The 14,813-nt window shown below is 38.5% G+C and overlaps 1 protein-coding gene across 1 annotated transcript in view; it reads right to left on the bottom strand.

Moving 5' to 3' along the window:
• Positions 1-666: 666 nt before the first annotated feature.
• GABRB3 (gamma-aminobutyric acid type A receptor subunit beta3) overlaps positions 667-14,813 on the bottom strand; it is a 116,958-nt gene continuing 102,811 nt past the window's right edge. Inside the window, exon 9 of the mRNA XM_066313581.1 lies at positions 667-4,618. Coding sequence (XP_066169678.1) covers positions 4,268-4,618 — 351 coding nt within the window. The 3' untranslated portion in view covers positions 667-4,267. The remainder of the gene's footprint in view (positions 4,619-14,813) is intronic.

Raw genomic sequence — 14,813 nt, 5'->3', positions numbered from 1 at the left:
AAAGAAACTACGAACATTTTATCTACTTTTAAAAATTGTGATATATATCATTAGCTGCTATGGGATTTAAGCAAGCATATGATAGTTGTTCCTGCTTTCCAAATTTTTGAGATATTTTTGTGGTTTTGGGGGAAGGGGTTTTACAACTAATATCAAGGTCCCTTTAAAACCCCCTTTCACAATATTCTCTGTATCCTGACTCCTCTAAAATAATCTATTAATATTTAGCAATAAAAAGTGTAATGAACACAGTACTTGATTACTGAGATATATAAATGAACGCTGTCTTGTTTTGACATTAAAAAACTCTTTCGTGTCCTTGGTAGAAGCAGCCTTTTTTAAAACACAGAACAAACTTTTTGCTCTTAAGTGGCACTGCTGCAGCTTAAAGACAGATTGGTTTGCTCTTAAGAATCTTGCTAAGTCAGTAGATGTAGTTTCCCCCTCTTCCTTGATCTGCAATATAAAGCACTAGGAAATATAGTTGTTCAGTGCTTCAGAATCTCTTCTGCTATTTGTGTGTTGTTTAGAAAATGCTTCCATATTTGGTCTTTTTCTGTAAAATGTGTAAGACTAATCGTTACATGATATTTAAGATTAAATTTGGCTAAACAAAATTATCATGCTCCCTCCATCCCCAGAAAAAAAAAACCAACAACCAAATAATTTTTAAATCCTTTTTAATAAATTAATATTCATTCATCAATATTTTCATAAAGCATCTCTTCATCATTCCATTTTACTATTCTTTTTTTTTCACTGCAGAAGAATACCAAAAATACATAGCTGTGCCTTAAGCAAAAAGGACTGGGTTTTAATTTATCTTTACAATGGGATGAAATCAACTTAGAGTTAAACCACCATAATATTTCTACTGTTTATTGACCCTTTTGACTACAACAGAAGATAGTTCCAGTTTTTCTTTTTTTAATGCCTTTTACAAACAAATTGTGTGCAAACATTATTCATAGTAGTGTTGAGTTACAAAGGAGTTAATTAGCTATGAAATGCATTACTCTGGTGTGATTTAATTGAAATTACCGTTTTTAGTCTTAAAGTAATCTATGGTTAAAATAATATACTGCAGCTAGTGCACAGGGTCAAGAGCCAGAAAACGGGAGGTCAAGGCAAACACTATTCTTAACACATGGTTGTATGTGTGTGTTTTTGTGTGTAAGAAGTTGTGCTGGGACTGTAGGAACGGAATTGGCAAAAAAAGGCACAAAAAATGTGTGTGTAAGATGAAGTGTTAACCTTAAGTGAGATTTTCCTGGCTTTTTTCAAGCCAAACCAAGATGTGGATCTGTTCAAGGTTAAAGCTGTTTGTGACTAAACCAATGAATGCAAAATCTTTTGAAAAAGCTGAAACGTGCAACTGCCTACTTTTTGCAAGGACAAGCAAGATGAGGAGTACAGTTCCCTGAAGGGGGCTGCAGTAACATCCTGCCCTCCAGTAGTGCAAAGGGTAGGAGAGGGAGAGAGTCCTCAGAGACTCAGTCCTCTTGCACTAGCAGGGCCCTGAAAAATCCACATTGCCTCTTTGCTCTGTACAGAGAGGAATTTTCTGTCTTCTTGGAAATTCTGCTTGAAGCCACTGAAGAACTGATTTCAGTGGGATGTGGAATATACATTTCTATCACACCTAAAAAGTCACTTCTTATTGAAGGTTTCTGTCTGGCTATGTGATTTCTAGGAGGTGGGGCTTGAAGAAAAGAGAGTGCTGTGGTTAAATCATGAGGGCAGGACCATTCTCAAATCCGACTTCTTGGGTAGTTCTTCAGGGCACTTACAGGAAGACTTGCTTGGAGATAATTTCAGCAGGGAAATTTTTCTAAAGCAAAGCCTACCATTTATCGTTTTTATTAAAATCAGATATGTTTTGTTTAAACATATTTTGCTATTAAGATAAAAAACTTAGGAGATGTTTTCAACAATCCTATCTAATATGTACTTTGGGAGGGTGTTAATTGTTAGTTACTTTGATTATAAAGATGACAATGTGCTCTATAATCCCTTCAGTTTGAAGAGATATTGGAGAGCTTTCATTGCGCTTTACCAATGGGACTTAATACCATGGAGCTTTTAAATACGAAGTTTTTCTGCTCCAGCTATCCGGGCTCCTCTGAGGCTCTTCATGCTGTATAGTTGTCTGCAGATACAGTGCTTGAAAACTGCAGCTCCAGGTACTTTGCACCACTGCCAAGGATGCAGCAGGGCTGCAGTGCTGATGGTGCCCATGGCAGGCGCCAGGGTCCTGGTGAACACTCCCTGCTGGGGATGGCACTGCAAGGCAACAGTGCCTAGCCCATCCCTGCTCAAGGAGCAGCCCCAAGGAGGGAACTGAAACACTTCTGCAAACCAGGCTCATTTACCCTGGAACTTCAGTCCACAGCAAAGTTTCACAGTTCAGCTGCAAATAGGGATGGGAACAGTAAAGGGCCATACACGGCAGGAACCCAAGTATCAGTAAAGCTCTACTCACAGGTTAATCAAGTACTAGTGAGAACAGCGGGTGGTCATTACAGAGCCAAGGTGGCCTTTTCAGTTTCATTAATATTTGGTGGTTTTGCTAGATGCATATCCACACATATTTTTGCCCTATGAAGTCTCCAACTAGCATCCAAAAGCTCTCTGTCAAAAAATCCCATTGATGTCCACAGGAATTTCACATGCAGAGAACTGTCAGGGCTAAGCCCGAATTCTGTTTCTTAAGATCTATTTATGCTACTGTATTTGTTGTTTTTTGAGAATGTACATGATAGAAACACTGCTTACAAAAAATATATCTTCTTTTCTTTAGAAAGATTTAGTTCCAATAAATAACAAATTAGGTTTACAGGTCTGAAATTGGCATACCTTGATGACTACAATCTACTAGACTGAAAAAAGTTGGAATCCCAGTGAGGGAATGAACTGGGATCAAAACCAAAATGGCCACATTTGCATGAAGGGTATGCTAGAACACAGTTAATGCTGAAACAAAACATACTCCTGTGATCTGTGATGGCAGCACACTATCTTGGTAAGTGTAGGCATATACTTTCAGTATATAAATAAAATATGAAAATGCTCCATTACTGAATCAAAGTATCAGAAGTGCTCTATTTGCTCAACTCTAGAGAATAAAAAGTTGTAACATCACAGAAACAAAAATATGACATAACATGCGGTCACGATAGCAAGCACGGGAAAGAAAAATACTGAGAAAATATGCTTATATGCATATTATGCAAATATATTTTACATTAACATACAATGTTACAAGAGTGTTAAATAATATAATGCATGTTTAAAAAAGGCTACAGCTAGGTGATTTCATGTTGAAGTAACAAATAACCTGAGACATCTTCTATGCTTTCACTGGAATAACAATCTTTAAATCTACAGCAGATGTAGAACACATTGACAGTAGTTGAATTCTCAGCTAAATTATACTAAAAATGTGCTGTTCTCTTTCAAAATGACATGGCAACTGGAACCAGTCCAAGGGAAGGAAAATGTGCTGTACATTTACAGTACTTACAAAAGATTCATGTCACTGTTGATGGACACTTAAAATGCTTGTTTGAAATATTATAAATCTGTATATGTCTCCAAAGACCTACAACACTCCCATGATCAGCTTGCTTACTGCAGAAGAGAAAGCAAGAGATCATTAAAAAGTATGCCCATCCAGGACTGGGAAAAGATGTATTATGACATACATAAACCCAAGAAATTTTAGCAAAGAAAAATAAATTTGGCTTGATGAAATGTTAGTTGATGGATCTGCAATATAAATAACTTATTTTAAACTTACCAGTGTAACTCTACTGCTTTATGATTAGTGTGTATGGCAGCATTTACAAAGGATGTTGCTAAATACTGATTTTGTACATGATTACAGCTGTTCAAAAATTTCTGTGACAATCAAAGTTTTGTAGTGATAATATACAACACTTTCTCAAGGCTTGCTGCTTTGACAACACCTGCCTTTCGATTTAAAAAGTTCCTCTGAAGTGCATTCTATGTTAAAGTGTCCATAACCTCAGAATGAATGTGTTCATGTGTGTGTGCATACATATACTTTTGCTTTGCAGTATGTGCTTTGAAGTACACACAGTTCTTCGCTACATGTATTCACACATACATGAGTATGGTCTACATAGTAAAAGTTCATATATATATTTTTTAATATATAAATATATATATAAATATATATATAAACTCTGCAGGCAAGTAGTACTTCACTTGTTATAGTTGAAGTCCTTTAAAAAAACTAAGTCACTCAGTTAACATAGTATAGCCAGTAAATCAAGTTGAAAAGAGAAAATGTGAATGGAAACACCATTCTTGACCATCTGTCGATGGCATTCACATCCGTTAGATCGGGGATTTTTATTTTCAGTTGTGAAGACCTTCTTCGTAAATGGCCCCTCTTGCTGTGGGAGCCTGGTCTTTCTGACGAACGCCTCCCAAGACTTTCACGATGTGAGCTTTGTTTTCTGTACTGGATTCCTGAGTTGTCAAAGGATATAGTTGAATTTCGGGCTTCTGTAACACTGGTGGTGACCTCGTTGCTTGCCACCTCGTTGTGAATTTCAAGTGATGTTAGCAGAATGTTTCCATGGGTGTCCACCTAGGTGGAAAAAATAGAAACATAAATTCTTTCAAAAGACTTGACATCGATGAGCAGGATGTAGGTGTATGTAAATCTCCAAACCCATACATATTTAAAAAATAATAGAATTATTTTTAAGCATGTGACAATCTTAAAAAAGAAATGGCACTATTCAGCTGCCTAAAATTAGGCAAGTACTTAAAATATTTTTACAAACAGGGTTATTGTCATACTACCAAACATCCAGTACAAAAACCATCCTTGGCAAACTCCACCATTTTCTTCTCCCTCTGAACCAGCCACACTTTAAAGGATGGTGTAGGTTCAGTGAAACATCTACATTGCTGGCAATGGAGGGAGAGAGTAAGGGATGGATCCTCTCTCTGGTAAGGTAGGAAATTAAATTAAACTGGCTAGTTTTTGGGGTTTTTTTTCCTTAACTGTGATCTAAAATAAGGTTTAAAAAAGTGCCTGTGAACTTTGCTAAAATCACAAGAATGGTTCTGATGCACTGAACTCTGCATTTTACAATCACAGAGCTTATTTACAACTTATCTCCTGAAGGTTTCCTTCCAAAGTCATTTGCAGAGTTTTCCGATCATGGCCAATTTTTAACTGCAAGGATTTTCTGTCTTGAGTGACTGATCTTAAAAATCAGTGACTTAGGGCATAGCAAAAAAGCAGCTGAATTGAGAATGTAGGAGGGACTCTTCCCTTTCACCGCCCTAGAGGCACTGACCAGTGTTTAGCACGAAGTATATTTACCATGCTAACAAAGTCAAGGTCGTGCTGAGAGTAACTTGACAGCGATTTCTACATAGATCTTTTGGCTAAATATTAATAATACTTTGCTTAATTTAATAGCAACTGCAACTACAGCAAGGTCAATGTTTGTCTTAGCAGCAACCCATACTCAGTCAAGGACTAGACAAAAAACCAGGTCCCTGGTCAGCCCTATGACAGAGAGCTCCATACAAAAATCATCAAAACCCCAATTAAGTTTCCAGTGCGATGGAATTTTCAGCAATAAAGGAAAATATCCTGATCATTTAGAGTCTTAAAATTCGGGCCAGACTCTCCAGTCCTTCTGAGTGGCAAAAGAGGAGCAGCAGAGTTGCGTAGGGCTCCTTCAGTCCAGAAACCCTGGGAGTTCCCATGAGTGGCACTGAGGAGTTCTAAGCAGTGGTGTCTGGTAGTCAGTATCTGGTGCCCCCTGGGGGGGCAGCACAACCCCCAGGCTCTACATGCTGAAGGATGTGCAGTCAATAGAGATAATCCAGGGATCAACTCCAAATTTTCTGCCAGTTTTGGGGCAAGGAAAATGATGGCTGAAGGTAAAAATAATGCCTTGTGCTGGGTATTTTCAGACAGTTAACACACGTGTAACTGTTCAAGAGAATTTAGTTCTCCATGTCAGAAATAGACAGTGAATCATGGAATACAGGATAATTTCCAGTTTTACATATGCAATTTATTCATCCATAATTCATTGCACAATTAATACATTTTTCTAACCTGCCACATGATCTAGCTGTGTGAACTGTGTAGCAGTTGAACATCTCATTCCAGAAGCATCAGTTTACAAGTGGTTGTAAAAACAGACTATTGTCACAGCTTTTTGAAGTTTGCAAAGTCATCTGATACCATGTCCTTTGCAAGCTCTGTGTGATGGATTAAAAGTATGCGCAGCTCTGTGTCTGTCCATATGCATTTAACTTTTTTCATTCTTATTGAAATTTTGTGAAATGGATATTTCTTTCATCAATTATTGATGCTTCAGCTTATCTCTTCTCCAGGAAGATAATTATGATAGTATATCAATAATGCTTTGCCAAGGTGCTCGCAAATGGAAAAAAAGAATATAAAATGCTATGAATGATATACAGGCAAATAGGAAAAAAAAATCCTAAGGTATCTAAAAAAATCCTGCTGCTGTAGGCAATGGCACATTAAAAATAAATAACATGAACAAAAATAATGGCATAGAAAAGCCTCAGTGATGATTAAAAATAATTTATTTTCTCCATGGCAAAAACTGTTTGGGTACAAAATTTAGATCTTGAGGTTTGTAGAAAGGAGTTCATTATGTTGAGCAGTCTCTGTAACCAGGGAATAAACACAAGCGTAAAATACAGTAATGGATATCATCACTACTTATGGTGGTCTCTGAAAAGAACTGATTCAATTTCTTCTGCTCTTTTTTCCCACTAAGAGTACAAATTATGATCAGCATTTTTTCTTTTTTACGCAATGCGTAAAATATCTCAACAACCTGCTTTATCTTTGTGAAGATTAAAACAAAATCTCTCATCCAGAGACCCCCATGGCATCAAATGTCATCTTTCCCATCTCCTCCTAGGCTTTGAGAAACCTCCTTCAGCTTATTAAAAATGTCATAGAGAGACCATTTTGCTGGGTCTCACCTCTAGAGCCCTGCCATCCCTTTGCAGGTGTCTACTCCTTTTCCTTCCACCACCACAGATGTCAACTCCTCTTTCCCTCAGGACTTACTGATCTCTCCTGATTCTGTCTGCCACCTACATATACACAGACATCAGCACATCCTAGGCACTTTGTCCATCTGCACTGAGCCTGGACTGTTGTGAGCTGTCAACTGAAAGCTTGTATTATGGAGGCTACACCTATGTATTCAGGCTTCTCCTGATCGAGCAAATAATTTTATTCCTATTATTTCCTTGCATGGCATAGCCTTCTTCACCTTATCTGCCAGCTTCACATGCCACCTTAACATGCCTTCTGCCTTTGATGTGCCAACTTTTCACTGTTTGTCACTGCATCTAGAAATCAAACCAGAAAGGCAGTCAAGGAAGTTGTAACTTTTGTGTAAATTCTTTTCCTGAAGATACCACTATGTCCTATGAAGCTACATGGCAGTATACATTTTTCTCAAAACGTCAAATGAAACATATTTGGAAACATACTTTTGAAATTCATCTCTCTGCTAATGGAGCAACAGGCTTGCATGTCAGATATGAGGAAGGAGCAGACAGAGAGAAGAAGAGGTCTACAGAAGCTAAATAAGCCCCTGGTCCACAGATACTCTTGAGATTTACTCTCTCAAATTGATTCCTTCAGAGGTTTTGAATAAACCACCAAAGCTCTTGACAACATTAGAGCACTATATGCTAATACTTTGTGACAATCTTAAGGTGATGTCTTAAAGTATGAATACTTAATGCATGCAGCACGTTAAAAAGTATTTGCACATAAACATGACTTTGGAATCATTTAAGCAATGATTTAAATTATTTTGACAAAGGTACACAAGCTCTCTCAACAAATAAAGAAGCAAACTAACTATGGCAGGGTATCCTGTGCAAGTCACCTCATGTTTGCCTGAATATACAGGGAAGGCAAAATCCTCCATGAGCGAACACGAGTGTTGCTCAGTGGCTCCAGGGAAAATGTTACCCCAGGTATACATTAAGAAAAGTAGCTGACTGGAGACAGTCATGGCTACGTATGACAAGGCCAATGTCTTTGATAAAACTTTTGTTTTCTCCTTACGAGCCTTAGAATAGAATTTTATCACCTGGCTCAAAAATGTCACTTTCTGTGCTGGAAATTCTCTCCAAAATGCTAATACCAGGCTTTACTCTCAAATGCTATTATAAATCAGAGATGACACTGTGGATTTGGTCCATTTCCCCTCAATTCTTCCCATAGTTCTTTAACCAAAGTATTTCCCTTTTTTGACTTCTCTGCCAACCCTGTGCTTGCATTCTTTTTGCAGCCTTCTTTCCCCCCACTTTCTCACATCTCCTCTCCAACACAAGCAGGGGTTGATTGTTTCCTTGGAGTGTTTCCAGTAAACTCATCAAAACAGATGAAAACTTCAATTAATTCCCTGGTGAATCAGCATGGACACAAATATGCAAAACTAGTGCTCTTATTTTAGAATACATTTATATCAAACTCCATCCCTCCCACCTCTGAGTAACCACACTCCTGCACCAAGGTGAAGTGACTGACTCGCACATAAGTGCACTTTGAGAAGCAGATTCACCTTTGAAGGTTCACCATTTCTGAACTATGCATATTACAGTACAAGTGAAAAATTCAAATACTACAGCAGCCTAATGTCATTACACAGAAATGACTCTGACTCACCTAACTGAACCCAGAAGGAGAATTAAGACAACGTTCACGAAGAACCTGCTCCTTTGCTCTTGTAGGAACACCACGTGGACTCAACTTGGATTGTATGTTCCATGTCCAAAACTTCAATGCCCTATTATATCTGGGAAGTCCTAAATCTACTTCTACTCAGGACCCAGGCTCATTTAGATATTAGCTATTCTAGTTTAAGAAAAAAAATACAACAGCTGCTATTGAATACCTTTCTCCAGTATTTATTTTAAAACTTCAACGTTAAAGCCAGTTTGAAAGCAGTTTACTAGGGCCAGAAAACTACCATAAGACTTGATTTATTACTAGGTAGAGTTCTGAATTGTTTCAAGTTCATTTAGTTCTCTGTTTAATATTCCCTAAATTTTTAGGAGTATGTTATAATGAAATCTCTTTTTTCTCGTAAGTCTTTCAGAGGAAGAATTTTGCTCAAAAATAGGAAGCATTTTGTTCAAACCCCACAGGTATGTTTACTTGTTCATCAATCCCAAATTTTCAAATACCATGTAAACACTTCCCATCATGTGAAGCAATATAAATGCAAATAGGGGGTTTAAATAACATAATGAAAAGCTCTGTCTCTGTAGTTAGTCTTGCATTATTTTACATCAAAACTAGTACTTAGTTACATACAGAATCACAGAATATTCTGAGATGAAGGGACCCAAAAAGATCATCTGGTCTGACTCCTGACCTTGCACCATCCCCAAGAGTCACACCATGTGCCTAAGAGCACTGTCCAAACATTCCTTGAACTCTGTGAGGCTTGTGCTGTGACCACAGCCCTGGGGAGCCTGTTCCAATGCCCAACCATGCTCTGGGAGAAGAACCTTTTTCTAACATCCAACCTGAACCTCCTCTGACACAGCTTTAGGCCATTCCCTTGAGTTCTGTTACTGATCACCAGAGAGATCAGTGTCTGCCTCTTTTACCTTCTTTTCTTATGCATAAATGGCTTTCCAACATGTAGAAAAATATGCAATCAGGCCTTAATTTTATCTGTGCTTGAAGCTAAATGCATAGACCATATTATGCTTTGGATATTTAAAAATAATTTCAAACTGCAGCCAAAACAAAAATTATAGTCTTGAGTGTTCTCTCTGAGTCTAAAAGTTGATACTTCTCTCACTGCTATTTATGTATGTTTATATTAATTAATAAGCACAAGAAATGGAAGAGGTAATTATATTATATCAGCTTAGTAGATGAGCTTAGGATACCCAGCAGAACTGGGAAGATGGAAAGACCTTGAAAAACAGGGAAAGTATGAAGAAGCAAACTAATTAGGAACTTCCATATTATTATCATCACTGTCTATCAAGTAATAATGAAGTTTTACAATTAACCTTGATGTATTTCAATGGAGGAAGAAAAGGAAATAAATGCATAGTCCTCCTTTGCCCTGTATTTCACACTGTCAGGATTATTGCACTCTCTGAGATGTCCTATGAGTTGCACATCCAGTCCTTCTTACTGTCTAAGGATTTGCACAATTCATACTTTAGCAAAGTGGCCGCGAAACAGAACTAATGCATGTATGAGTCTCCCAGTGCACAGTGAATGTCCCCACCATGAGCTACAGGATGAATGCTCTTCCCACAAGAACTGTGCTTATCACCCTTGACAGATATATTTCAAAATCGGGTACCTACTCATCACAGGGGTGATACAAAAATATCCCACAGTTCAAAAAAGCATTGAAAATGTATCCAGGAAAGATGAAGATAGACCAGAGAATACTGCCAGTTTCCCTACTCCCATACTTTCCAATTTACTGAGTGGTAATTCTTCCACAGAAGTCAAGATATTAATTTTCACAATAAAATCCCACTTATAAGCAGGGTTGCTACAATTAACAAGTAGATGTAAGTGGCCTGAGCCTCTATTCTCAGCAATGCCTGGTGGGAAGCTGCTGTCTTGGCCAACAGCGGGGGCTGGAGCCAGGAATCTCCAGAGCTAAAAATACGTGCAGACACTGCCTGATGGGAAGGGCCTTTTTCTAAAGGGTTATGCATTACTCTTCTCAGAGGAAGCTCTTCCCACATGTCTGACAGCCACTGGGAGTTTGAAGCTTGAATGAGCCTGTGTGATAGTTACCCACCTGAGTGATACTCTGGGGCTGCACTTTTGGTCTCACCAAACTGAAAACATAAATTGCCACATTTTGAACCAAAATGCAATGTTTTCAGCAGGGAACTTTAACATACATCACATAAACTCTGTGGACTGGCCCAGAAGGAACAATGTCCAAAACACATGCTTACCATCTGATTGTACAAGCAGCCTCTACTACAAGAGTGAAGAACAAGTGAGAACAGGATTGCCTAAAAGCTCTCTCATGCTGATTTAGCCATAAATTAGGCACTATCTGAGCCTTATTTAAAAGAAAAAACTTAGGTAGCAAAACTGAATGCTTTGAGGGCTATAAATGAACCCTCAATCTGCCAACACAAACAGGATAAACGGAATTGATTCGTAACAATGGCGATCAATTTTTAAAGGAAACCGTTTTAGAGACTGCCTATTCTTTTCTGATGGTTCTTCTGTAATCAGAGGACTTTAATTTAGGCATCAATACCATATCAGAAGAAATATTTTATAAAAAATAAAGATTAATTTCTTCCTTGGTCCTAGAGCCTGCCCTCATATACGAAGCAGACTGTCAAGGCTTTCAAAGGAGAGTTTTCAATCCCAAACTAGTATGTGTATGAAAATCGGTTATACACAAAAAAGCGCAGCATCCTATGTTTGTCTTAGTAAGTATGGTTTACTGTGATAGGTTGGAACAATTCAGTGAGAAATACTATTTACAGTGCATTATCTGAAATAAAATGTGATGCAAAAGCAGTCAAAAGAAGAGACGGCTAAGTGTGAAATTTCCTTTGTAGTCAGCCGCTGATCCACAGATGAGTCACTCATAAAGGCTCACTCAGGTTTCATCTCATCACCAGCTCTGAATCTTCTGAAACCTGTTCCAGAGATTCAATTTAGTCAGACATGCTTCAGCCATCATGCCACCTTTAGCAGTGCTACACAGGAGAATACTGAGTTTTTCTCTCCCCACTGCTTTTCTTTGTCACCTCTGCAACATGAGGACTCTTGCTGTGCCAATTCTATGCTGCAAGAGCTCTTCTTTCCCTTACACCTGGAGCTATTTGGCTCACTGGTTTCAACACATGGACAGTGCTGGACAGCAAGCCATAATGGGAGCATTGAAGCCAACAGACAGCTCAGTAGCAGCAGCTGGTGGAGCCCTCCTCAACACTGCAAGCCTTAGTGGTTGCATACCAAGAGTAACTCAGTGAGAAGCACCTAAAAACCTGGCACTGGAGAGGCACATCCATAGCAGCAGCACCAAAATGAGGGTAGCTGTGCCAGTTTTGGCTTTTCAAACCCATAATCTCTGATGCAGGACAATACAAAAGCATTCATTATGAAGATGTGTTACTGAGCATGAAGTTACTGCTCTGCAAAGCAATTATCAAATACAACACAAATATACCCACATCTGTGCATCTGTGCATTTTGTTGTCTAGAACATTTTGTTTTTAAACTCCCTTTCTCTACAGTCCAATAAGACTAAGAAAGCATGAAAAGCGCTTTTGCTACTGTAAGAGGAGTGTTTATAACCAAGCCTGCTAGCTTGCACTCCAGACTTCGCTTCTCTGATGTGTAAAAATAGACTACAATAGTAGCATCCATGCTGGTTCTACTGGTTTCCATGGACTGAAACACTTCTGATTGGAAATAACATGCCATTTTCCCACTGCCTTCTCTTGTTCCCTTTGCCTGAAAGACAGTGTCTCAGTAGCACTGAGTCTTGGGAACCATAAAAGCAAAACCTGAACTCAGGGCCTGAACAGCAGGTAATGTGTAGAGTTGCCCCGTCTCTGCTTGTGCTGCCTCCCAACACAAGAGATTGTCCACCACACCACAGCCCCTCCTGACTCTGGCTGGACCTGATACAGCACTAAGTTGTTCTGTCACTACACCCACAAGTTACAGCATCTGATGTGGACAATAAATTTAATAATGTTTATTTATTTATTTGGTTCACATTTTTTTTATTTGTTTCATTTTGTTTTTCTAGCGCCCTGAGCTAGTATTCTGAATCAGTGACAGGGAGCTCATACACACGGTTTATAAACAAGCAAATTCAATTACTAAAACAAAACAGCAACAGAGCAACCCAAAATAGTAGTCAGAAATAAACTAATAATAACGCATTCTTCCAGTTTTATATTTGAACATTTTTAAATCTCCTTTCCAGCACAGCATACATTTGGCAGTCATGAAATAGTGGTGATAAGTGTAAAGTGGGCTGCCTGCTTTTGGCATTCTCACTTTCTTTAAAAATGTCACTCAGCCCCAAATCACATGAGACTGGAAGTATTTTCCAGGATTAGAAGCCTTCCCTTTCTGAATGGAATTACACTCCATGGAAGACTGAAGCCTCAGCAAAACCACAAAACCAGTAATTTCATTGAACTTTCACGAAGTAGTCTTCATGTGTGCCTCTGAGCCTCCCTTACTGTGCGGTATTGGCATACACCACATGAGGCTCTCCTAGAACATCCAGCACCGGAATCCCAACTCTAAAGTAAGACGCAAGCAACTGTTATTTCCATCAGATTCAATGATTTTCAAGAGCCACCAAAGGAGAGATTGGAAGTTAATCACTCTTTACTATCCCTGAAGTGGTCAGAACGAAGGCTGCAGAGCTTTCAGGTACTGTCTTCCATAGAAAGTATGCTAAAAATTCTAGCATGACTCCAGTTCTGCTGCATCCATGGATATCTGTATAGCATGGTAAATGGTGGACATGACCTAGAAGATAGACATTTTCCTGCTTCAAGGCTGTGGTACCTTGAAGCCATGGAAAACTTTGCCCAAAGTAGACCTGTTAGATGTATCTTCCCTGAGATGTGCATCTTGAAATCCATGGGACCTCTTGCCTGTTCTCATCAATTCCCAATGGTTCACATTTGCCCATGTTTCTCAAATGAGAAATTAAAATTTGACATCCTACAGCCAATGAATCTTCTATCTATGTTTTGTTTCAAAGGAAGATTTCTGATTAGTTCTACCTAATGTTTCTGTCTGTTTCTGTTGCATGCTGGCACTGATTCTCTGAAAGGCACTGAATCCAGAAACTGAAATAAAGCTCTGCTGAATTTCCCATCTGAGGCCTGGGGAAAAAATGCTTTCTACACAAAAAGGTGCTATACCAAATTATTTATCTTGTGTTATTTGAACTAATAACTATATTTGAATATATAACTATATATATTTTTATATAGTAAATATATATATTATATAATATATAAACATATATCTATTATATATATATTTGAATATATAACTATATTTGAATATATGACTATATTTGTATATATAGTATGTATGTATGTATAGTATGTATTCACAGTCAATCTGAGTCTATATGATTCTACAATGCATACAGTCTTTCACACCTGGGACTCCAAGGGACAAAGTAACACACCCTTCTTTGAACTCCGTTGCTCTGAATTTGTCTCCTTGTTGGATAGAATCATAGAATCTCTTAGTTAAGAAGCCCCCTAAGGTCACTGAGTTCATCTGTTAACCAAGTGCCATGTTCACCACCAAAGCATGTCCCCACATGCCACATCCACGTGACTTTTGAACTCTTCCAGTGATGGTGATTCCACCATGTCCCTGGGCAGCCTGTTCCAATGCCTGACTTCCTTTTCTCTGAATAAATGTTTCCTAATATAGAATCTAATCCCTCCCTAGTGCAACTTAAGGCCACTTCCTCTCATCCTGTAACTTGCTACATGGGAGAAGAAACCAACCCCCGCCGCACTACAACCATGTCTCAAAGCGTCGCATCTGCACATCTTTTAAATATCTCCAGGGATAGTGATTCAACCACTTCCCTGGGCAGCCTGTTCCAATGTTTGACAGCCCTTGCTGTGAAGAAATTTTTCATTCATGCACAGTTGATATTAAACCAGCAGAAAAAGCAGAACAGTTTGTGGTATTTGCTTGGGATGCTTCAGAAACAAAAGGTTGTAAGTCAAAA

The sequence above is a fragment of the Sylvia atricapilla genome, chromosome 2, assembly GCF_009819655.1.
Source record: "Sylvia atricapilla isolate bSylAtr1 chromosome 2, bSylAtr1.pri, whole genome shotgun sequence".
In the NCBI taxonomy this organism is placed as follows: domain Eukaryota; kingdom Metazoa; phylum Chordata; class Aves; order Passeriformes; family Sylviidae; genus Sylvia; species Sylvia atricapilla.
This window is presented reverse-complemented; position numbering and strand designations above follow the sequence as displayed.